At 47.1% G+C, this 22,978-nt stretch overlaps 1 protein-coding gene across 2 annotated transcripts in view; it reads left to right on the top strand.

Annotated features, from left to right (window-relative positions):
• Gfra3 (GDNF family receptor alpha 3) overlaps positions 1-22,487 on the top strand; it is a 28,597-nt gene extending 6,110 nt beyond the window's left edge. Inside the window, exons 2-8 of one of the 2 annotated variants that reach the window (NM_053398.1) lie at positions 1,319-1,606; positions 7,923-8,015; positions 15,973-16,285; positions 20,597-20,700; positions 20,833-20,967; positions 21,330-21,418; positions 21,603-22,487. In NM_053398.1, coding sequence (NP_445850.1) covers positions 1,319-1,606; positions 7,923-8,015; positions 15,973-16,285; positions 20,597-20,700; positions 20,833-20,967; positions 21,330-21,418; positions 21,603-21,692 — 1,112 coding nt within the window. In that variant the 3' untranslated portion in view covers positions 21,693-22,487. Of the gene's footprint in view, positions 1-1,318; positions 1,607-7,922; positions 8,016-15,972; positions 17,737-18,404; positions 20,152-20,596; positions 20,701-20,832; positions 20,968-21,329; positions 21,419-21,602 lie in introns of those variants that run through there. The other variant, XR_015642466.1, reaches the window with a different exon arrangement.
• The last annotated feature ends 491 nt before the right edge of the window (positions 22,488-22,978 follow it).

Below are 22,978 nucleotides of genomic sequence, written 5' to 3'. Positions count from 1 at the left end.
GGTGCTGGGAATTGAACCCAGGTCCTCTGAAAGAGCACCCAGCACTCTAAACTACTAAGCCGTCTCTCTAGCCACAAATTGTGACTTTAAACCAGTGGTTCTCAATCTTCCTAATAAATCAACCCTTTAATGCAGTTCCTCATATTGGGGTGACCCCCAACCATAAAATTATTTCATTGCTAAGTCATGACTGTGATTTTGCTACTGTTATGAATTGTGATGTAAATATTTGATATGCAGGATCTCTGATACGCAACCCCTGTAAAAGGGTCTTTTGACTCCAAAGAGGTTTCCACCCACAGGTTGAGAACCAATGCTTTAAACAGCCATCAGGAAATGATGTGCCCTGATGCATAGTGGGTACACTAAGTCCTAGAAGCAAGAGCTTCTTCCAGGACTGGACTGCAATTGATCTTGGTATTTCTGAGCAAATCTCCCCCCACGCACATTGTTTGATCTAATCGTGGGTGTGAGGACGCAGGTTACAGCACAACCGTTGAGGGTTGGTTTTCTCTCTCCTCCATGTAGGTCCTAGGGATTGAATTTAGCTCATCAGGCTTAGTGGCTAACACCTTTACTCACTCAGCTATCTCGCCTGCCTACCTTAAGGTGTTCCAAACAGAAGACTCAAAGCCGTTGCTAACTTTCGTTCAGAACTCCCATAACACTCTCAACCCTGGCTACAACGGAAGCCCTGCCGGTGGTATGGCTCACCCCGGGACCTTCTCCCAAGCCAGGAAGGATCATTAAGTTTACTTCCAAATACCTGGCCTCCTCTGTCCTTAGAGACTGAGCAACCTCTTCCCTTCCTCATCTCTTCTTGGGCCTTGTCTGCTTCATGTATATCATGATGTCTGCAGATTGTTCAGTACACATACACACACACACACACACACACACACACACACACACACATGCATATATATATATACACACACATATATATATATATATGTATATATATGTGTGTGTATATATATAGCAACTCAGGATGTATATATATATATCATTTTTATGTATATAAATGTTTTGGTTGCATGTACATCTGTCCACTACATGTGCCCAGTACCCTTGGTAGTCAGAAGAGGGTGATGGATCCCCAGAAACTGAAGTTACGAGCCCATCGTTTAGGTGCTGGGGGTTGAACCTGGGTCTTCCGGAAGAAGCAGCCGGTGCTCTTAGCTTCAGCACCCTCCCCCTTATTCGTAAAGGGCTTTTGTGGTACCCTAAGGTTTCATCGGAAATCTCCCCTGCCCAACTTCGTGACTTAGGATTCTCAGGCAGACTTTGTGGACTCACTTGATTTCTGCCCTTGCAGGAAACTCCCTTCCCACAGAGAACAGGCTTGTGAACAGCTGTACCCAGGCCAGAAAAAAATGCGAGGCTAATCCCGCTTGCAAGGCTGCCTACCAGCACCTGGACTCCTGCACCCCCAGTCTCAGCAGTCCACTGCCCTCAGGGGAGTCTGCCACATCTGCAGCGTGCCTTGAAGCAGCACAGCAACTCAGGAACAGCTCTCTCATAGACTGCAGGTGCCACCGGCGCATGAAGCACCAAGCTACCTGTCTGGACATTTATTGGACCGTTCACCCTGTCCGAAGCCTTGGTAAGGCCACTGTTCCACAGTGAGCTAAGCAGGGAGGGTGGGTTTGGGGAAGTCATTTCTGGATGGTGTATGTAGAACAGGCCATGTGGTTAATATTTCGTGGGGATAAATGAGTTCTGCATGTGGCATCAGTGAGAGATGGAGGGAAAATTTGGCATTGTCCTCTTGCTCCTGAACACTTTGCCCTCTACTATACCTATTTCTACCCTTCTTTTACAAATATTTTCAGCTGGGCACAGTGGTACATGCCTTCAATCCTGTCAGTCGGGATGCAGAGGCAGACAAGTCTCTGAGTTCAAGGCCAGCCTGGTCCACAGTCAGGGCTATGTGGGGAAACCCTGTCTCAGAAATTTATCTATTTATTCATGTGTGCAGATGTGTTTTTATGTGCATGCCAGGGTGAGCATGTGGAGGTTGGAAGACAGTTTTGTGGAATTGGTTCTCTTCCTCTACCTTGTGGGTTCTGTGAATCAGACGCAGGCTGTCCGGCTTGCTGGTGAGTGCTCTCACCTGCTGAGCCATGATGCTGGCTCCGCTTTTCTTACCTGTGTCGTGTCTTTGTCTTCTAAACCAGGGAGAGGCCTGGCCTGAGGAGTTCCTGAATAGGATACTGAGAGAAAACGAGGAAAGAGGTTAACTCATAATAGGTTCAGAAAACCAGAATCGACTGGTTCAGAGAGAGCAGGAAGTAGTCATTACAGTCTAACAGAAAGACTATCACTAACCAGTCAGGAGACAGGCAGAGGGGAGGGAGGCACATGGAGCAAACCGAAGATTCACGTCTGTCTCCTTTCATAGGCCCCTGTCTCTACTGGTCAGCTTTGTAATTTTTTTTTTTTCCGGAGCTGGGGACCGAACCCAGGGCCTTGCGCTTCCTAGGCAAGCGCTCTACCACTGAGCTAAATCCCCAACCCCCAGCTTTGTAATTAAAAACTAATTAATTAATCAACTTTTGGTTTTTCAGGACAGGGTTCCTTTGGATAGTCCTGGCTGTCTTAGAACTCACTCTGTAGACCAGGCTGGCCTCGAACTTAGAGATCCACCTGCCTCTGCCTCCCTAGTGCTAGGATTAAAGGCAGTGCCACCACTGCTTGGTTTACTAGTCAGCTTTTAATGGACTATGTTGTGATAACAAAAAAGATTGCCATTGTCACGATTTGACTAAACACACCCCACTGATGAGCACGGATAGGCTTGTAATCCCAGCGTCAGAGACTGGGGAAGGCGGATTCCCCACACATTTGAGGATAGCCTATGCCAGTGAGACCCTGTCTCAAACAACAAAATAAAAACTCCAATCAAAAGAACTGAAAAGGGCTCAGGAAACCACAGGAACATGAAGACCTAAGTTTGGTCTCAGAGCCCACATTTAAAAAAAACAAACAAACAGGCAAATGATATTTGTAATTCAATAGACAGGCCCCTGGGGTGTGTTGGCCAGATGGCTGAAAGTGCTTGATGGGCCCCAGGCGGCTTGATGTCTTGTCTCCAAAAAAAGGGTGGGGATGCGGAGTTGGCTCAGCAGTTAAGAGCAGTGACTGCTTTTTTGGAGGACCTGGGTTCAATTCCTAGTACTCGGGAGGAAACTCAGGACTGTAACTCCAGCTCTGGGGATCCGACACCATGTCTGGCACCTGGACAATTATGTTTTTGCCCAAGGGTCAAGCTCAGACTGGTCTCAGACCTGTGGTCCTCCTGCCCTCAACCTTTGAGTGCTGAGAGCTCATGGAAATTTCTTGGCTGGGTCTGCATCGGGCTTCTCTTGATCTAGAAACCCACAAATCGAAAAGGCAAGTCACCTGCCTTCCATGCCCATGGTAAGGAACAGAATTGAGACACAAGTAACTTTTGAAGAAAGGGATAGAAGGCACCAGCACACGCGACTCACAGCCTCTTTCCTGGATGAGGAGTTGCTCCCTTCGCTCGCAGTGGAGTTGCCCGCTCCATTGTTCTCTAGGGCTCTTGGCCCAGCCCTCTGCCAGGTTCTTGCTTTTCTATTATTCTCTTTGGCCATGGTTAAAATGGACACTAGAGACTGCAGCCTCCTTGGGGACTGAGCAGTATTCTCGGCCTGCTTCCTCCCTGAAGGATGTTGGGGATTTTGTCTCACAGTCTCTTTTAATATGGGTTGGTAGCTCTTGGCTGAACAACACATAATTGCTTTTTATATTTTTGATTTCTGCCATCTCATGAGCCCAGTAGCCTTTCCCACAATTTAAAATATGTATCTCCTTCTGGACCTAAGTAAAAGTTCCTTGCCTTAGCCGTGTGGTGGTGTGATGGCATATGCCTTTAATCCTAGCGCTATGGAGACAACTGCAACTCCGTGAGTTCAAGGCCAACCTGGTCTACAGTATGAGTTCCAGGACAGCCAATGCTACACAGAGAAATACTCTCTCTCAAAAACAAGAAACAAAACAAAAACAAAAAACAAAAATGTCTCCTGCCCTTGTCAGACCTCCATGGGAGAATCATTGCTCTAAGCTCTTTATTTATTTATTTTTTGGTTATATTTGTCCAACTGGCAGGATTTACTGCTTCCCCTTCCACTTGAGATCCCAGTGAGTGGCAGGGTACCCATAAGGTTTGACTTGTTCTTCCCTGTTGGGTTATCACCAACCTTATAACTCTGAACCCTTCCCAGCCTTATATTCATCCTATGGCTGAATCGGAGAGAAACTGGCATCTCTTAATCCTGTAGGTGTGTATGTGTATGTTTGGAGGCCAGTGATCATGTGTGTGTGAGTGTGTGTGTGTATGTGTGTGTATATGGTATATGGTGTATGATGTGTATGTATGTATATGTGATGTTTATGAGTGTGTATATGCATGTGTGTATATATATATATGGTGTGTGTATGTGTATATTTGGAGGCCAGCAATCATGTGTCTGTATGTGTGATATGTATATATGATGGTATGAGTGTATGTATGAGTGTGTTTATGAATGTGTGTACATATATGGTGGGGCGCATGTTTGGAGGCCAACAGTTGTGTGCATGTGTGACTGTATGTATGTGAGTGTGAGTGTAGGTGAGTATGTGTGAGTGTATGTGTTGGTATGTGTATGTGTATGTGTGTGTGACTGTATGTATGTGAGTGTGTGTATGTATGTGTGTGTATATATGGTGTGAGTGTTTGGAGGCTAGCATTTGTGCATGTGTGTGTGAGTATATGTATGTGAGTGTGTGTGCACTGTGTGTTTGGAGGCCATTGGGCCAGTGGTGATGTCAGATTATCTTCCCCTATCTCTCTCTACTTTATGTTTTGAGAGAAGGGTCTCTTCCTAAATCTGAATGATGTGGCTAGACACACCCCACTGATCTGCCTATCTCTATACTGCAGCCCTGCCACGGCTCCCATGCCCAGCTTTTAATGTGCTGCTGGTAATCGGAGCTCAGATTCTCACGCCTGCACTGTGAGCACTTTTAATTGACCAAGGTTCGATTATTATTGTTCTTGTTATTGGAGATGAGATTGCACTATGTTGCCCAGGCCTGGGCTTAAGCAATTCTTTTGCTTTAGCCAAGTGGCTCGTTCTCTACCTTTAGACCAAACTGGACAATTCTTTTCTGAGCCTCTATTAGTCTTGTAAGACTTGCCAGTCACAGCCAATAACAACCAATACACAACAATAAACTTCTTTGTCTCAGCTTCTTCCCCAAAAGTACAAGCGCATACATAGTCTTCCTCCTGTATCATTTTCCCAGTCACTGCAGGTAACAATGTTACCAAGAGCTTTGCCTTTGTATGGGGACTGTTGTCCTTCAGCCTAAGTAACAGCCTCTTTACCTCCCACTGCCCAATCACAAAGCAAAGCCATACCCTTTTTAAATGTTACTACCTAGAAATCTCTTTCTAGATACTAAGTACATTCAATTTCATTTTCTCCCCCTAGTTGAAATTTTTCCCCCTTTTCTGGATCTAGGGATTTAACCCAGGGCCTTGCCCTTGTTATGGGAGCATTGAGACCTCAGTCCTCCCACAGCACTCCCCAGACTACCAGCTTTTGAAAAGGAAAATGTATTTCTTGCTCACCTGTCACATCTGATGCCAGCTTTCCAACCACTGACTTTGTTCTACCTTTGGTCCTCATGGAGGATCTAGACTGGTAGAGAGAAAAGAGGAGCACCAGAGACATGAAATGGTTCTTAAAACTTATGCTCCTGGGGCTGGAGAGATGGCTCAGAGGTTAAGAGCACTGTCTGCTCTTCCAGAGGTCCTGAGTTCAATTCCCAGCAACCACATGGTGGCTCACAACCATCTATAATCAGGTCTGGTGCCCTCTTCTGGCCTGCAGGCATACATGCAGGGCAGAAAGCCGTATGATGTATACATAATAAATAAATAAATAAATAAAGTTAAAAAAAAAAAACTTATGCTCCTGTGTGATTGACATCATTCTTGCCTAAACTCCATTGGCCAAAGTAAGAGACATGGCCAAGTCTGACACCAGTGGACTGAGTATATCGTCTCACAGGTGACTTGGAAGTTGTGGTGTTTGAATGTGCTTGGCCCATGGGAAGGGCTACTATTAGGAGGTGTGGCCTCCTTGGAGGAAGTGAATCACCATGGGGGTGGGCTTTAGGGCCTACAACTTAAGCTCCGTCCAGGGTGGGAAAAGTCAGTCTTTTCAGAGCTGTAGTTGGATCAAGATGCAGAACTCTCAGCTCCGTCTCCAGCACCATGCCCGTCTGGACACTGCCATGCTCCTGCCATGATGATAATGGACTGAACTTCTGAAGCTGTAAGCCAGCCCCAACTAAATGTTGTCCCAGTATAAGAGTTGCCTTGGTCGGGGTTGGGGATTTAGCTCAGTGGTAGAGCGCTTGCCTAGCAAGCGCAAGGCCCTGGGTTCGGTCCCCAGCTCCGAAAAAAAAAAAAAAAAAAAAAAAAAAAAGAGTTGCCTTGGTCATGGTGTCTGTTCACAGCAGTAAAACTCTAAGACAGTAGTACCATGGCAACAGGTGGGAGGTGTAATACTCCCATAGGCTTGGGTGAGAGGGCAGTCACTGGAAGTGACATCACCATCATTCCTACTTCCTGCTTTCCATTCCTCACCCCAATCACTTCTCTTTTTGATCTTTTGTTGAGACGTTTCTGGGTTCTTCAACCTCCTGCTTGCCTTTTAGGAGCTCCCAGGTCTTCCTGTCTTAAAGCCCATCCTCTTCAGTTTATGTGACATCACCCATGTTCCTCCAGTCCTCAAGATGCGCATTTACAAAGGCCTCGTGGGTGACACCCAGCAAGCCCACATCTTTTTTCCAGTCTGATTGATTTAGATTTATTATTATTTATTTGACTTATTAATTAGAATTAATGTATTAATTAGCATTTATTGAGCACTGGCCATGCTTATAACCTAATTATATCCCCGGTAGGAGCCTAGAGTCCCAAGGGGTGACTGGGAGAAATGTGTTAGCCATAAGGTCACTGTGGCTTTTCTTCCTCTGGTTTTTCTACTTTTGGTCCAACTCAGTCCCTGGCCTCACTCACTTCCATTTTTGTGCTATATCACGTGTCTCCATGGCAGTTGTTAGGTCTAGAACATAATCCGTTCTGCCTCCTCTCTAATGGTAAGAGAGAGCATCTCCTTGCCTGATTGTGTGCCCACAGGCAACGTGTATACTTAGGAGCACTCATTCTGAATGGGTGTAGATTTTTTATAGCCCACCTATAGTCCCACCCCTTTTCTTTGAGACAGAGTCTTGCTCTTAAGCTCTTGTGGGCATGCAATGTAGTATATAAACCAGGCTGGCCTCTCATTCATAGATGTGCTGATCTTGTCCCAGAGCACTATGGTGAAAGGCATGCAGTACCAAGCCTAGCCCAGTTCTCCTTGTTAAGCTGTGAATCAAAGCAAGTCACTTAACCCCCCATCCTGTTTCTTCTTACCAACTCAAAGTCTTATAGGAGAGATGAAATGACGTGCGTGTGTGCCTGTGTGCATGTGTGTGTGCATATGTGTGCAGATGTGCCTGTGTGCATGTGTGTGTGTGCCTGTGTGCATATATGTGTGTGTCTGTGTGCATGTGTGTGTGCCTGTGTGTATATATGTGTGTGTCTGTGTGCATGTGTGTGTGCCTGTGTGTGTGTGTGCCTGTGTGTATGTGTATGTATGTGCATATGTGTGTGTGCATGTGCGTGTGGACTTTAGATTCCCATCTCTACATGGTGTGCAGCTGTAGGTAAGGAGAACCTGTATCTTTTCTTTTGCTGTACAATGTGTTAAAGTCTGACTCAGCAGGTTCAGGTCCCCTGCTCCCCTTCCAAGGTCCTTGTCCTTGGCATTCACACACCCCCCTATCCTCTCTAGGTGACTACGAGTTGGACGTCTCACCCTATGAAGACACAGTGACCAGCAAACCCTGGAAAATGAATCTCAGCAAGCTGAGCATGCTCAAACCAGGTGCGGAGGACTAGCCGAGGCTGGGGGAAGGGAGGCTGGGCTGGGCTCTGAAGGAAGGGCTCTGAGGGAAGGGCGCGGGGTGGGAGCACTGCCAAGGACTAGCCTTGGCTTAGAGAAGGGGCTTCTGAGAAAGGGGGGATTTGGGAGCAGTGAAAACAAAGGACTCACAGTTGAATTGTGGGTCCAAGCTGGCAGACTAGGTTCTGCCTGAGACAGCTTTCCAGCCTGCTTTCTCTCTGTGTTCTGCTCTCTCTGGAGATCTCCAGACAGCTCTCTCACTCTATTTTCTGCTCAGGACAGTTCTGAGCAGTTCTCTCTTGCTATTCTAAACATTTCTCTGGACAGCTCATCTCTTGCAGATCATAAGCCCAGTCCTTTATTTTACATATCGATCCAGACACTGACTCCAGGTTCCCTTTGGATTATCCTGTGGATCAGCAACTCAAGGCCCAGCCCTTTGATTCTCAGTAGACAGCAAGCACATTTAAACACTGCACAGAAATTACTGTCTCTACCAAGCCTAGGTCTAACCTTGCTCTGTCCCAGGCTAACCCTGCACTCAGGAATCTGCCTGCCCTTGTAAGCAAAAGCAAAAACCTTAGCTGGGGTCTCCTGCGTGTGATCACTGGTCTCTAAATCGCCGTTGCCTTCCTTCACTTCTTTCTGACGTGTGGGCTCACAGTGCAGATTCGTGAAGCTCCTCATAGTTCACATTGTACCCTTATTTTTGCATAGTTGAGAAATTCTATACTCTTGAGCTTGTGTTTTTAGAGTTTAAGGGCTGTCTAGATGGTACCAGTGGTTACCATTTTGCTGAGACATTAGCCGCATCTTCGCCTCCCAGACTCCTGCTGTTTCTGACCATCATGGAGTTATTAACAAGGAGGACATTCCTAGGGGCTGGGGATTTAGCTCAGTGGTAGAGCGCTTGCCTAGAAAGCACAAGGCCCTGGGTTCGGTCCTCAGCTCAAAAAAAAAAAAAAAAAAAAAAAGAGGACATTCCTTAAAGAAGAAATGTAAAAATATGTATATTATTATACAAACAAGCCTTCTTCCTACAGAAACCATCATGGAGGCCCACGCCTGCTGGCCCTGTCCCAGGGGCAGAAACCCTGTCATTCTACCCCCACCAAGGCCATGTCAGACCCAACATCTCCCCCTCTTTGGAGGTGAACCCAATCTAGAGCTATTAATACCCATGATCCTGTGATGTAGGGAATCCATATCAAAGCTCAATTAGAATTGTTCCAAAGCCCCTTTAAGTGAGACTGAACTAAACCAGGCATCTCAGAGGTGTTATACTCCAAGGGGGTTACATAGACCCAGTGAGCAGAACAGTGAATGGCACTGCACTGAGAGCCTGACCTTAATGTTTTGAATTTGACTTCCCACAAATAGGACTGCTTCCTGTACAGCATTAAGCCTACCCTGGAGTCAGTCCCCTGTCAGTCGTCTCCTGGATCATGGATGCTATTGACTCAGTTTTACATAACTGATCTAAATGATGTGCAATGTGACTCTCTAACCGATGATGTAGTGAATAAAGTAAACCTATTAAGGCTGTGGTCCCCAATATCAAGGCTGCAACAAATCTTTTAGATCTCTTGAGAGCCAAGGGATCCCTATGCAAAGCCTCTATAAACAAATCTAGCTGAGAAGAGCAATCTCCCCTGAGAAAATATAGCATCATGGGTGAGACCCAGCCCAGAGTATACCAAGCTCTGGCTGTCTCTTTATGCATGCAGTGTGGGTCTCTCCTGGCCAGCGAGCTGCAGGCGATTGAGACTTTCCATCAGGACAGTTGGAGATCTCCGTCCGTCCGTCTGTCCGTATTGCTCTTGATGACTGATCGTAGCCTCCTTTCCTCAGAGCGAGAGACCTGTGGCATAGTCACTGCGTGGTGGAGAGGGGGGTGCCAATGTGCATGTGAAGCCTGTAACAGCGCGATTGGCAGTGTATCCGTGGTCTGTCATTATAGGTCTAGAAAAGAGGCTAGGGTGTTAAGGGAATCTTGGCCCTGGAAGGAATCCTTTAAGGGGAAAGTCACCTGCATTAAGGAAAGCAGAGGGAAGCTGGGATATTTATCTCACCTGCTGAAGGAAGAGGACCTAGCTGAGGAAGAAGCGACCATGTTAATTATGTATCTGGGATAAGCAGAAACAACTTGTCTGTGAAAAAGAAACTGGCTTAAGTAGATACTGTTATTTTATTAGTAACGGATTAAGTAATGGTTATTAATGTAGTCAATTTGGCCTGTGGGAGGGAGGTAGATTTGAGTGGAGTCCTTGAAGTTTATTTAAAAAAAAATTTAAGTCTAAAAAAGATAAATCCCTTTCCGTTACCATGTTTTTTTTTTCCCCTCCATGTCCAATATGATTTTCTGAAGCTCAAAAGAAATTTTAAACCAATTGAAAAAATTTTAAGCAGTTTTGGGTTAAAAGGCACAAACATTGTTTCAGGTGTTTCTGTTACCAGGGAAAAACAAGCATTTCAACAAATTTTAGACAAAAAAAAAAGTGCCACTTTTTTTTTTTTTTTTTTTTTTGGTTCTTTTTTTCGGAGCTGGGGATCGAACCCAGGGCCTTGCGCTTCCTAGGTAAGCGCTCTACCACTGAGCTAAATCCCCAGCCCCAAAAGTGCCACTTTTTAAGTTTTGGATGAGAGGTGTTGTTCCAAGTTGACATTGCTCCCCCTCTGTTCTCTGCCTTGCCTGTCCTTGCCACACAGATGTCACCTGTGTCCTCAGGGTGGGGAAGGGGCCGGCTCTGCCCTGGCTTGCTCTGGCTACTTCTCCAGCTGCTGGCACGGCTGTGCTGAGCAGGTCCTGTTTTCCCCGTGTGTCCTTTGGCTGCATGTCTCACAGCTCAGGGAGTGGCAGGTTGTGCCACCCTCTGCAAGCCCTGGGAAGTAGAGCAGGGAGGGAAGAGTCAGACTCACCCGGTGGCTCTCCTCTCCGAGGAGGGGTCGGGGACACTTAGCTCCTTCCCTAGATTTTCTTTGTTGTGGCTCAATGGGCATGAGTGTGCTGTTGCCTTTTGCCAGGGCCTCTGTGAGGATCAAAGCCCATCTTAGCATCTGCTACACTACAGGATCTGAAGGACTCAGCAGGATAGCTCGGGTTTGACTGACCCCACAGTGTGAAGGGCAGGGAGGGTAGGTAGCACATAGGGCTGGATAGTTCCTCTATTTTCTTGCTCCTCCCAAAGCAAAATGGGCTTTGGGCAGCACTGGAGGTTTGTCCACACCATTGAGTGTGGAGGGAGAAGATGTAATGGGGCCAAACTGCAGGCCAGTCTTTGCCAACTACGCAAGAGACATTGCTCTGGTATCCAAAAGGGCCTGGACAACTTGTCCATTTATTGTTGTCACCTTAAAAGGTCTGGTTTTCTTTACCTCTCCCACCGAAAACACTAGATTCCTTGAACCTGAGTTTGTGTGACTGACCCCTCTCACATACTGGCAACAACATTTGAACATCCCTCCATCCTGCATGAATCTGTAGTATTTTTTGCGGGCAACTGGAACATGATTTTTATTTCTCTTGTGTACTCAGAATCAACGACTCTTGGAATTACATGTATCCCTTGTAGGGAGATTGTGCTTCTGCCTAAAATTAGCTTTACTGTGCCTGTGGGCGATGGACCAAGTGCCCCATGTTGGCATGGTCACTGGTGGAGAATCGTGAGTTAATATGACTGAGGCCGTAGAACTGAGGTCGAATCCTGCGCTCACTGGGGTAGCCCGACATAGGGAGTCAACTGACATCCTTGGTCGACTGGAGCAAAAGGATTCATGCTGGACCCATTATTTGGGGCCTGAGACTGGACCCTCTGAAAGTTTCCCCTCTGAGGACAATTCCCTTTAATGGGAAGTGGCATGTTATTTTTGTGAAATTTAGATGTACATTCTCTCTGCCAATGGTAACGTTTCTGGCCATAACTGTAGGGGCAGCACCTGCTCGGCCCATAGCGCTCTGCACTGGTTCTTTTCTGCTTTGCCTGTGAGGTTATTAGTGGCTGATGCGCCCAGGCTGTCCACGGTTGAAACAAAGGCCAGAGCTTGGGGCTTTACTTTTAGGTCCCCTTTGAAATGGGACGCCCCTGGAAAGCTGTCACCATTGCAAGACTTCACACCAGCAAGGGTATAAAGTCAGCACAGAAGCGGACGAAACCTGTAATATTTCCAGAACACCCTGTAGGCCCAAGCAGGTCTCTGCAGGTTTCACTGGAGTTCCTGCAAGCTAATTGTCTCAACAGTACACTTGCTACCTCCTCATTAGGAGACGAGCCACAAAATCAGCATAAGACTCTTCTCTGCCAAGGTTTGTGACCCAGAAGAGGGTACCTTCCTCCAGGCAGTAATAGCAAGGGTTGAGATAACCAAATTTTCTTTTACTATTCTTAATTGTGCCTTAGGGTCCAAAAATGCCCCGGTTCCAGTCAGTACCTGATATGTCATGTCCCCATTTTCTTCTCCTGAAGAACAATTCTTTTCTGACCTCCTCCTCATACTTCATTTTCCACAACAAAAATTGTCCTGAGAGGCAAGCCACTGCTGCCTGCCGCCAGTCCTGTGGTGTCCGGTAGCGCTTATCAAGAGAGGAGGCCACTTCTTGTTATGATGGAGACCAAATCCTCTGAACCTAAAGCACTGTCGGGAAGGGGGGTGGTGGGGAGGGCTCTTCCCATTCGGTTCCACTTTCAGAAATAGGAAGATAAGCTTGTGAAGCCTCCAGCATCAAGGGGGCTGGTGGCGATCAATCGGAGCAAGCCGATTCCACCGAGGCAGGGCTGGGGTGAGGCAGATCACCAACCACCTCCGTCCCTGAGGCTCGCTCACCTGAGCTGCCCTAGGAGAGAGCATGTGGGCATTTCTTCAGGCTGTGGGTTTGTATCCACTTGTGAAGGTCTTTACCAACCTTTCACTATGTGTCAGGGATCCTTGGCTCTTCTGCAGGGAACAATGGATTAACCTTCTGTATAAACTCAGAGAAATCTTGCAAAAGCCTTGAGTGCAGCTTGACATTTTTCTTAGTAACTGCTTGTTTTAAAACCTTAACATCTATTTCTCTGCTTTTTTAATTTTGTGTTTATTTACCAAGTCTTCGTTCCTTTGCCCAACTCTATGTTACATGGCAGAGGGGTGTTACAGCACCCTAAGTGAAATCCATTCCAAACTAAACTTGCCCGATATAGTTACCTACCCTCTCCCTGTCACTGTTTGAGCCTCAGCTTGGAGAGGGGCTTCTGAGACAAGGGGGATCTGGGAGCAGTGAAAACAAAGGGCCCTAAGTCAAATGGTGGGTCCAAGCTGATGGACTATGCTCTGATGGAGACAGCTTTCTAGATTACTCTCTCTGTGTTCTGCCTTTTCTGGAGATCTCCCCTGTGGACCAACTTGTCAGAAAGATACTAAGGAGAAAAAGAGATTTCGGGATCTCAGGAGATCCCATCCAGCTAAGGTTTTTGTTTTTGCTTACAAGGGCAGGCAGATTCCTGAGTGCAGGGTTAGTCGGAGACAGAGCAAGGTTAGGCCAAGGCTTGGTTGAGATGGTAATTTCTGTGCAGTGTTTAAATGTGCTTGCTGTCTACTGAGAATCAAAGGGCTGGGCCATGGTTTGCTGATCCACAGGATAATCCAAAGGGAACCTGGAGTCAGTGTCTGGATCGATATGTAAAATAAAGGACTGGGTTATGATCTGCAAGAGATGAGCTGTCCAGAGAAATGTTTAGAATAGCAAGAGAGAACTGCTCAGAACTGTCCTGAGCAGGAGAGGGGTGGGGTTGGGGGGTCAGAGAGAGAGAGAGAGAGAGAGAGAGAGAGAGAGAGAGAAAGAGAGAGCTGTCTAGAGATATCCAGAGAAAGCAGATCAGAGAGAAAGCACGTTGGAAAGCTGTCTCAGGCAGAACCTAGTCTGCCAGCTTGGACTCACAATTCCATTTTGAGTCCTTTGTTCTCAATGTTCCCAGACATCCTTCTCTCAGAAGCCTCTCTCCAAGCCAAGGCTGGTCCTTGGCAGAACACAGACTGAGGGGGCTTTAAGGGAAGTTTCTGGTCTGCTGCATTAGGATGGACGTCTGAGCTCTGGTGTGTGGTCCACTTTCACAGGAGTCATCAAAAAGCAACCATCGCTAGGAGAAACCTCCAGAGCCTCTTAGGCCCTGGTCTTCAGAAAGGGTGTGTGGGAGCAGTAATGGTGAAAACACACTGAAATGGAATATTTACCACATTGGAGGTGGCCAGTAAAGTTGTTTTTCAAAAGTCCCTAAGGACTATGAAATTGCTTCTTATCAACCATTCTAATGGGGTGGGTGAAGTGTTGGGCAGAATAAAAGAAGCAAGTGCTTCATTCCCCACAGGGGTCACTCAGGGTGGGAGCCATCAGTCCAGCAAGGGGGGAGATGCATTTTCCCTAGGACAATAAGGCTGTGAACCAATTGAGAGAGAATGCATAGTGCCCAGCTGGGTGTGGTGGTCCACGTTCTTGAGAACATGAGAGTCCGAGTTCTTGAGAAGTAGAGGCAAGCTGGTCAGGAGTTTAGGGTCATCCTCAGCTACAGTGTGAATCCTGGACCAGCCTGAGCTGCCGATCTAAAAACAAAATACATACAGGCACTAGATTTTAAGATTTTTTCTGACTTTTTGTGACAGGGTCTGGATATATAGTCCAGATTGACCTGGAAGTCTTGTTCCATAGTCTTCTTCATCCAAAGGCTGGAATTATCTGAGTACATTCCTGTGCCTGGGTGAAAATGACATACCAGCATCACCAGACGCCGCTTAAGAGTATTGTCAATTATGTATATTAGAATTGGTATTTTGAAGGAAACCCCATATATTTATACATGGTGAACTGTTAGGAAGAATCGGTAAATAGCCTGTTAAAACCACAGCTACTGGAATATTCTGGGTTGGTTGATTGTTGGAATAGTCTGTTAATTGAACTATCATCAGAAGCATGGGGCTGTAGCTCAGGGGTGTGTGCACAGCATGTACAAAACATGTTTAAAACACGTAAAGACGGGGGTTGGGGATTTAGCTCAGGGGTAGAGCGCTTGCCTAGCAAGCGCAAGGCCCTGGGTTCGGTCCTCAGCTCCGAAAAAAAGAAAAGGAAAAAATAGGGGCTGGGGATTTAGCTCAGTAGTAGACCCTGGGTTCAGTCCCCAGCTCCGAAAAAAAGAACCAAAAAAAAAAAAAAAAAAAAAAAAAAAAAAAGAAAGAAAAAAAAAAAGAAAAGGAAAAAATTAAAAAAAGAAGTTCAAGGCCGGTCTGGGTTACATGAGTCCCTGTCTGCACAAATGGCAGACAAATGAGATGGCTCGGAGGGTGAGGCTCTTGCTGCCAAGCCTGACCTCCTGGGACCCAGATGCTAGAGGAAGAGAGCCAACTCGCTCAAGATATACTCCAGCCTCCACACCACTTCATAGCAAGCATCACGTGCATACACTCACACACGCCCAACACACACTCACACTTACACATACACTCACACGTTTAACACACAAACACAATTTAAAAAAAATACTCCCCTCCAAAACAAATAAACGAAACAATCAAATAAAACCCTGAACAGATTAGAAGGTAGAATTTGGTCATGTGCGTGTTTAGTAGTTGGGAAGTTCCCTGGAATATTGCAGAACTTCTGAGTTGTGATTCCCACCATCAGGTCTCACTGCATAGGCTCCCGGAACCCGTTTTGGTTTTCTGAGCTGCCAGCTGCCTGCATGCCAGATGTGTTAGATGTATGTGGATGGTGATGATGGTGGTGGTGGTGGTGATTTTACCAGACAAGATGAAGTCAGGGAAGCAGATAGAATTTCTGAGAGACGTGTTAGGTAGGAATGGCTTAATCCAGGACAATCCTTCCTCTCTGCCACCTCAACAACTTGTCACATCAGGGGCTTGCTCGGTTTCCTAGTGAGACTCTGCTTGGTGACTGGTGCTATTCTCCCCACAGACTCCGACCTCTGCCTCAAATTTGCTATGCTGTGTACTCTTAACGACAAGTGCGACCGCCTCCGAAAGGCCTACGGGGAGGCGTGCTCAGGGATCCGCTGCCAGCGCCACCTCTGCCTAGCTCAGCTGCGCTCCTTCTTCGAGAAGGCGGCAGAGTCCCACGCTCAGGGCCTGCTGCTGTGTCCCTGTGCACCCGAAGATGCGGGCTGTGGGGAGCGCCGGCGCAACACCATCGCCCCCAGTTGCGCCCTCCCGTCTGTGGCCCCCAACTGCCTAGATCTTCGGAGCTTCTGCCGTGCGGACCCTCTGTGCAGGTGCCCCGTGAGGGTGGGCGAGATGGGCAGGGATGCGGCAAACCTCTGCATCTGGGTCTGGCTGTCCTTCTGCAAAGGCTGGATCTGATTCCCCACGGAACCCTGAGCCCATTAGCTGTTTCTCCTAAGATACTTTGTGAAACTCACCCTCCTGCCCCCTCCTTCCTTCCTGCAGCACAGGGTGTCCACTATATTATGTGGCCTAAGCTTTCCCCTCAGTTTCCTGAGTGTGTATGTGTGTGTGTGTGGGGGGGGGGTATTAAGATGCCCCACCCCTTTTGGCCACGATACTATTTTATTTCACTATATTTTCTGTTTTTAGACGAGGTCTCACATAGTCCTGAACTCTTCTGATCCTCTTCCCCTACCTTCTAAATGCTTGGTCAACCTCGTGAGTTCCACACCATCCAGGACCACAACATGAGACCCTGGCAAAAACAAAGCCCTCTGCACTTATTCATTCATTTAGTGGGGTGAAGGAGGTGGGGTAGGCCCGGGCCCCCGAGAGTAAGAGTGCACCTGTGGAGGTCAAAGGTCAACTCACTTCTTCCACTGAGAAGGCTGTGGACAGAGAGGGAGAGAACTAGGTCTTCAGGGTTCTTGGTGATAGTGACCTTATCTCGATGGCTCCAGAAACTCTGTGTTCTTTCTTCCTTTCTTTTTCTTTTTGTTGTTTTTCTTTTTGTGAGACAACATAGCCCAGGCTAGCCTCACACTCAGACCTCTGCCTGTGTCTGCCTTTTGCTAGGAGACGCTGGTTTGCTTCTGTAACCCCAGTAGTCCTAGGGCTGGAGGCAAAGACAGGAGAATCCTCAAAACCTTTGGGGACAGCCAGAAGTAGGCAGCTACAGAAACAAGACTCTGTCTCAACAAGGGGGAATGTGAGACAAACTCCAGAAATCTGTGTACTCATCCCCACTGTTGTGTTTTATAAAAAAAGAAAGAAAGAAAAAGAAAAAGAGCCAAGGATATGCTTGATAGAGCCAGGTATGGTGTGGGGGACTGGGTGCCTCTGCGGGCCCACGCTGAGGCATTCCTTACCCCTGAGAGACCAGCCACAGGACAGTATAGTATAGAATAGAGTTTATTTAGGGTGTGGGGAGGGGAGTTGGAAAGGAAGTAGAGATAGAGAGAGGGAGAGAGAAAGAAGAGGAGAGAAGAAGAGAGGCTGGGGGTAAGGAGAAAGGGAGAGAGGGAGAAAAGGGGTCAGGGAGAGCGGGGCAGAGAGTAAGAGTGCAAGGGCCAAACAGCCCCTTTCAAGGTAAGCCAGGGGCTGGAGAGATGGCTCAGCGTTTAAGAGCACTGACTGGGGTTGGGGATTTAGCTCAGTGGTAGAGCGCTTGCCTAGGAAGCGCAAGGCCCTGGGTTCGGTCCCCAGCTCCAAAAAAAAAGAACCAAAAAAAAAAAAAAAAAAAAAAAAAAAAAAAAGAGCACTGACTGCTCTTCCAGAGGTCATGAGTTCAATTCCCAGCAACCACATAGTGGCTCACAACCATCTGTAATGGGATCTGGTGCCCTCTTCTGGCCTGCAGTCACATATGCAGGCAGAATGCTATATATAAAATAAATAAATAAATCTTTAAGGTAAGCCAGACATACCTGTTGCCAGGTAACTGTGAGGTAGAGCCTAGAAGGAATGCTAACATACACATACACATACACATGGTGACGCCCCAAACGCCCCCATTTGTGTAAATAAGGCAAAAAATTAACTAAAAATTAAAACTGAAGGCTGGGCACAGTGGCACACGCCTTTAATCCCAGCACTTGGGAGGCAGAAGCAGGCAGATCTCTGAGTTCCAGGCCAGTCAGGGCTACACAGAGAAACCCTGTCTCAAACACCAAAACAAGTAACAATGCTAAAAATTTAAAAAGAAATAAAACTCCCAGCCTGGATATCGGTGTGCATCTCAACTCTCACCGTTTGAAAGTCAAGGGGAAAAGATCGGGAATTTAAAAAGTCCTCATATATATTCTGAACTTGAGGCCAATGGGAGCTCAAAAAAAATGAAAATAAATCAGAATAAAGTTCTTTTATTTTTTTTAAAGATTTATTTATTTATTTTATATTTGTGAGTACAGAAGAGGGCACTGGATCCCATTAACAGATGGTTATGAGCCATGTGGTTGCTGGGAACCACTCTTGACCGCTAAAATCAAATTCTTAACAAGCACGGCATTCACTGAGCTCATGGTCCGTCCTCCTCACTTGGCCCTCTGAGCAATGTAACTCTGACCAGAATCCCACGGGGTCGGTTTGTCATCCTAGTTTTTGAAGAAAACTGGATAGAACTTTAGAAGCCCGAGGCAGGAGGAAATTTAGGACCGTCTTGAAAACATAGCAAGATTGCCTGAAGACAAAATTAGAGGTGTAATGGGAATGTCATTGCGAGCCCGCCTCAATGCACGATTGATATATGTAATAAAAATGCAGAAATACATATGCTAACACATCACTCAGCATTCTGTCACTGAGATCTGTGCATCACTTCCCGCTAGACAGGGTGAGATGTCTCAAAGTCAGACAGCCCTCACTTAAGTCCCAGGTTAGGTGCTGGGGAGATGTCTAGATGTAGAGAGACCTGAGGCTCTAGAGGCTGAATTCACTTCCCGTATGATGGCTCCCAATCGTCTGTAACTCCAGGTCCAGGGCATCCAACTCCAGATTCTGACCTCCACAGGCCCAGGGCACACAAGCGGTGCACATACATACAGGCAGGCAAACACCCATACACGAAGTCAGTACATCTTTGTTTTAAAGCCTGTACTGGGAGCTCTCAATAACAACACTAACATTTCCAGCCATTCCTTAAGGACTTGATGCTGTTTTAAATACCTAGCATTCACTTGTCTGTGCCTCACAGGAAACCTGTAAGACAGTTGCTTTTACTATTTTGTATCCTCTTCAGTTTACAAATGAGCAAAACAGAAGAAAGAAGTGAAACAGTGAATTCCAGGTTTTTAGGTAGAAGATCTGCTTTCTTTTTCCTATTCTTTTCTTTAATTTTTTTTTTTTTTTTGAGATGGGACCTTTCTATGCAGGCTTGCTGACCTGGAACTTCTATGTAGACCAGTCTAGCCTCAAACTCATAGATGTGTCTGCTTCTGTGTGTCTGGCTGGAGTCAGATTTCTAAGTTGGCTTTAGGGGACAGGATCGTGGCTTAGTGGTTACCCATTCTGCCCTCCCAGTTCTAGCAGCCATTACTATCTTACACATTTTAAAACGAGTAAAACGCCAGCCCTGCCTTTAAGGTGCTCCCAGTTGAACGTGAGCAATAGAGAAGTAAACAATTAATTTAGCCCAAGACAAAATGTAATTTAAACTGGAGAAATATATACAGAAGGGCATACTCATAATTTTAGCACCTAAAGATAACTGATATGATAAGGTGGCTGTGTTTGCTTGCTTGCTTGCTTTAAGGATTTACTTATTTTGATTTTATATGTATTTCATCTGACTGCATGTATGTATGTGTACCGTGTATATGTTTGGAGCCAGAAAGGGCATTTTACCCTCTGGGACTGGGGTTACACATGGTTGTGAGCCACCATGTGGTGTTAAGAATCCCTGTCCTCTAGCAAAGCAGCTAATGCTCTTAGCTGCTGAGGCTTCTCTCCAGCCCTGGGGATTATATTTAATTACAGTAATGGGAGGACCCCCCCCCCATTGTGAGTCTTCCCTAGGCTTGGGGTCCTGGGCTGTATAAAATGAGAGTGATCCAAGTCCAAGCAAGCTTGAGTTCACCTCTCCCTCCTGTGCATGGTGAATACAGCTAACCTCTGTGAGTCACAGTTTCTGCTGCCATGGGTTAGGCTGGATTAGAACCTGGAATTGTGAGCTAAAGTAAACCCCTTCTTCCCTCAATTGCTTTGTTGGGTTATTTTCTCACAGCGACCGGAAGAGAAACCAGTTTACCTAATATAATGATGATTTATATTATCTACCTAATATAGGATGAATGTTAATGATCACAGGATCTTGCATTCACTAAACACTGAATGTGGGCCAGGTGCTGTGCTGAACGCCATATGTGCAATCTTGATGCTCTTCTTCCTGAAAGTCAGCCTGGTCCTGCTGTTCTCTGTTTCATGGTCAGGGAGACTCGGAAAAGGCTGTTTGAGATCATGTAACTAGAGATGAGGAACTCACAAACATAGGGGTGGTCTGTAGAGCGGCGGCAGCGCTAACAGAACTGTGCGGGGGTAGCTGAAGGAAGAGGAGGAGCTGGCACGAAGACAGGCGTGGCCAGCTGAAGGACTGGTGAAGTCCAGATCCTCGGTGGGGACCCTGGAAACCTCCTTTCTTCCAGATCACGCCTGATGGACTTCCAGACCCACTGCCACCCTATGGACATCCTCGGGACTTGTGCAACTGAGCAGTCCAGATGTCTGCGGGCATACCTGGGGCTAATTGGTGAGGCTGGGGAATGTGTAGAGAGTCAATAGACCAGTCAGCTGAGACAGAACCCAGGATGGTACAGTCCTGAGGTGGCGGCTGGAGTTGGACTTTGTCTAGCCCTTGACAGCCCCTCCCTTCCCCCAACAGGGACTGCCATGACCCCAAACTTCATCAGCAAGGTCAACACTACTGTTGCCTTAGGCTGTACCTGCCGAGGCAGTGGCAACCTGCAGGACGAGTGTGAACAGCTGGAAAAGTCCTTCTCCCAGAACCCCTGCCTCAGTGCGTATGCTCCCCTACACCCATTCCCTGTACCAGGTCATCTACTGTCAGAGAGAGGAGTAGCCAGCTAAGCCGTCCCCATGGGCCCCTCCATCTCCTCAGTTGTGCATCCCTCTTCTGGGCCTAGCCCTCCATCCCTGCAGCCTGAACCTTTCTCCCTTCTGCCACTTCTCCGCCTCCCAGAGTAACCTCATGCTACTTGCTCAACTTCTCTAAGCCCCAAGAACTTGAAGTAGCAGGCAGATTGAGTCAGTATCCACTCTCACTGTATCCCAGGGATCCTTGGTGTTCCCCTCCTTGCCTTGGGAGTCTGAGAAGCGCCCTGACACCTTGTTCCAATCTTCTTTTTCTCCTCTACTTAGTGGAGGCCATTGCGGCTAAAATGCGTTTCCACAGACAACTCTTCTCCCAGGACTGGGCGGACTCTACTTTTTCTGTGATGCAGCAGCAGGTAGGGCTTCCTCTGTCACCTCAAGCTTTTGCTGTTCTGCTTGGAGAATTCAAACCAAGCAAAGGGAGAGACAAGGTAGGAGGGTTGTCATATCGTGGGATCTGGAAATCTCACGTCACGGCGTGAGAAGGGGACATGCTGACCGGATGTCCTCCGAGCTGACACTATTCCACTTCTTCCACAGAACAGCAGCCCTGCTCTGAGGCCCCAGCTCAGGCTACCCGTTCTGTCTTTCTTCATCCTTACCTTGATTCTGCTGCAGACCCTCTGGTAACTGGGCTCCCTCAGGGTCCTTTGTCCTCTCCACCACACCCAGACCGACTTGCAGCCTGTGATGGGAGAGAAAATGCTGGCCTCTGGAAGAAGATGCAACCAGGCTCACTGCACATCCTGTCTGCTCCAGATGAGGTCTTGGAAGAAGCGAGGGCTGTGACCGTTCAGAATCCTGAGCGGCCAGCTTTCAAACCTCTCCTACTTACTCCTGCTTGGGCTGCTCCTCCCTAGGACCTTGTACTCCAGTTTGGCTGTATATTGTGGTGGTGATTAGCTTCCCACCTCCAGCCCTTCTTCCTGTTTCCCAGGACCACCCAGGGCTAATGACTCACTCATTCCTGGTTGCCTTCTCCAGGAAGGCAGGCTGAGGGTTCTGAGGCAGCTGAGAAAGATGGTCCCTTTGTGAGGAAGGCTGGTGGTCCAACCCCACGTCCTTCTGAATGGAAGGTGAAGACCTCCTGTCATGTCTGCCAGGCCATCCTGAACACTTGGGCAAGAAGAGCTAAAAGCCTTTGAGTCTTGCTTAACTCCTAGCACTGTCTCCATGTCCCCCAGTCCCTCAGGTCATGATTAAACATTTTGACTTAAGACTTTGGTCTTTACCCATTTCCTTAAATGGTAAGTTTTTACAGAAGTAGTGGTATGTTACAGATACAAGGGGACTAACCGGGTGAGGAAGAGACCCAGTAACCCTACTGCTAAGTGCTGTGTGACTTCAGGCAAATCTCTCGCCTCTCTTGTCAGAGCTGGAAGAATAGTAAAAATAAAAGATGGTGTTTGTCCCAGTTCTAAGTGATTCTGGGATCCCGCCTTGACTCTGTCGCTGTAGCTGGAGGAGGGAATGTGTGTTAACCCACCACAACAGTTATTGGACCCGCACGTTACTGGTCTGTTCCAGATTGTAATATGTCCAGAAGGAAGCAGAGGCTGTTCCTTGCTCTCAGGGAATTTAATCCTACTGGAGGAAAGGAATATCTACCCATGCAGAGTAGTTGAAGATATATTTATAGAGCTGTGAGTTTGCTCTTTCCTCCATTCACTCTTTCACAGGGCATCAAGTCAGCCCTGTCTCTGTAAGACACTGCGCGGGATAGAAGAGGTTCTGAGCTAGCAGGTCTCGAACTTCTCATACACAAGAGTAGAGACACAGAGAAGACAAGGAAAAACCAACAGGGTGTGGTATGATAAATACAGCAAAAAGAAATTATAACCCGCATTTATTGAGCTTATACTGATTCATTTAAACCCTCTGTTGTAGTTTAAAGTTTATGTTTGTGTATATATACC

This window comes from Rattus norvegicus, chromosome 18 (assembly GCF_021556685.1).
Source record: "Rattus norvegicus strain SHRSP/BbbUtx chromosome 18, alternate assembly SHRSP_T2T, whole genome shotgun sequence".
NCBI lineage: Eukaryota > Metazoa > Chordata > Mammalia > Rodentia > Muridae > Rattus > Rattus norvegicus.
Note: the sequence above shows the minus strand (reverse complement) of the source record. Positions and strands in the feature narration are given on the sequence as shown.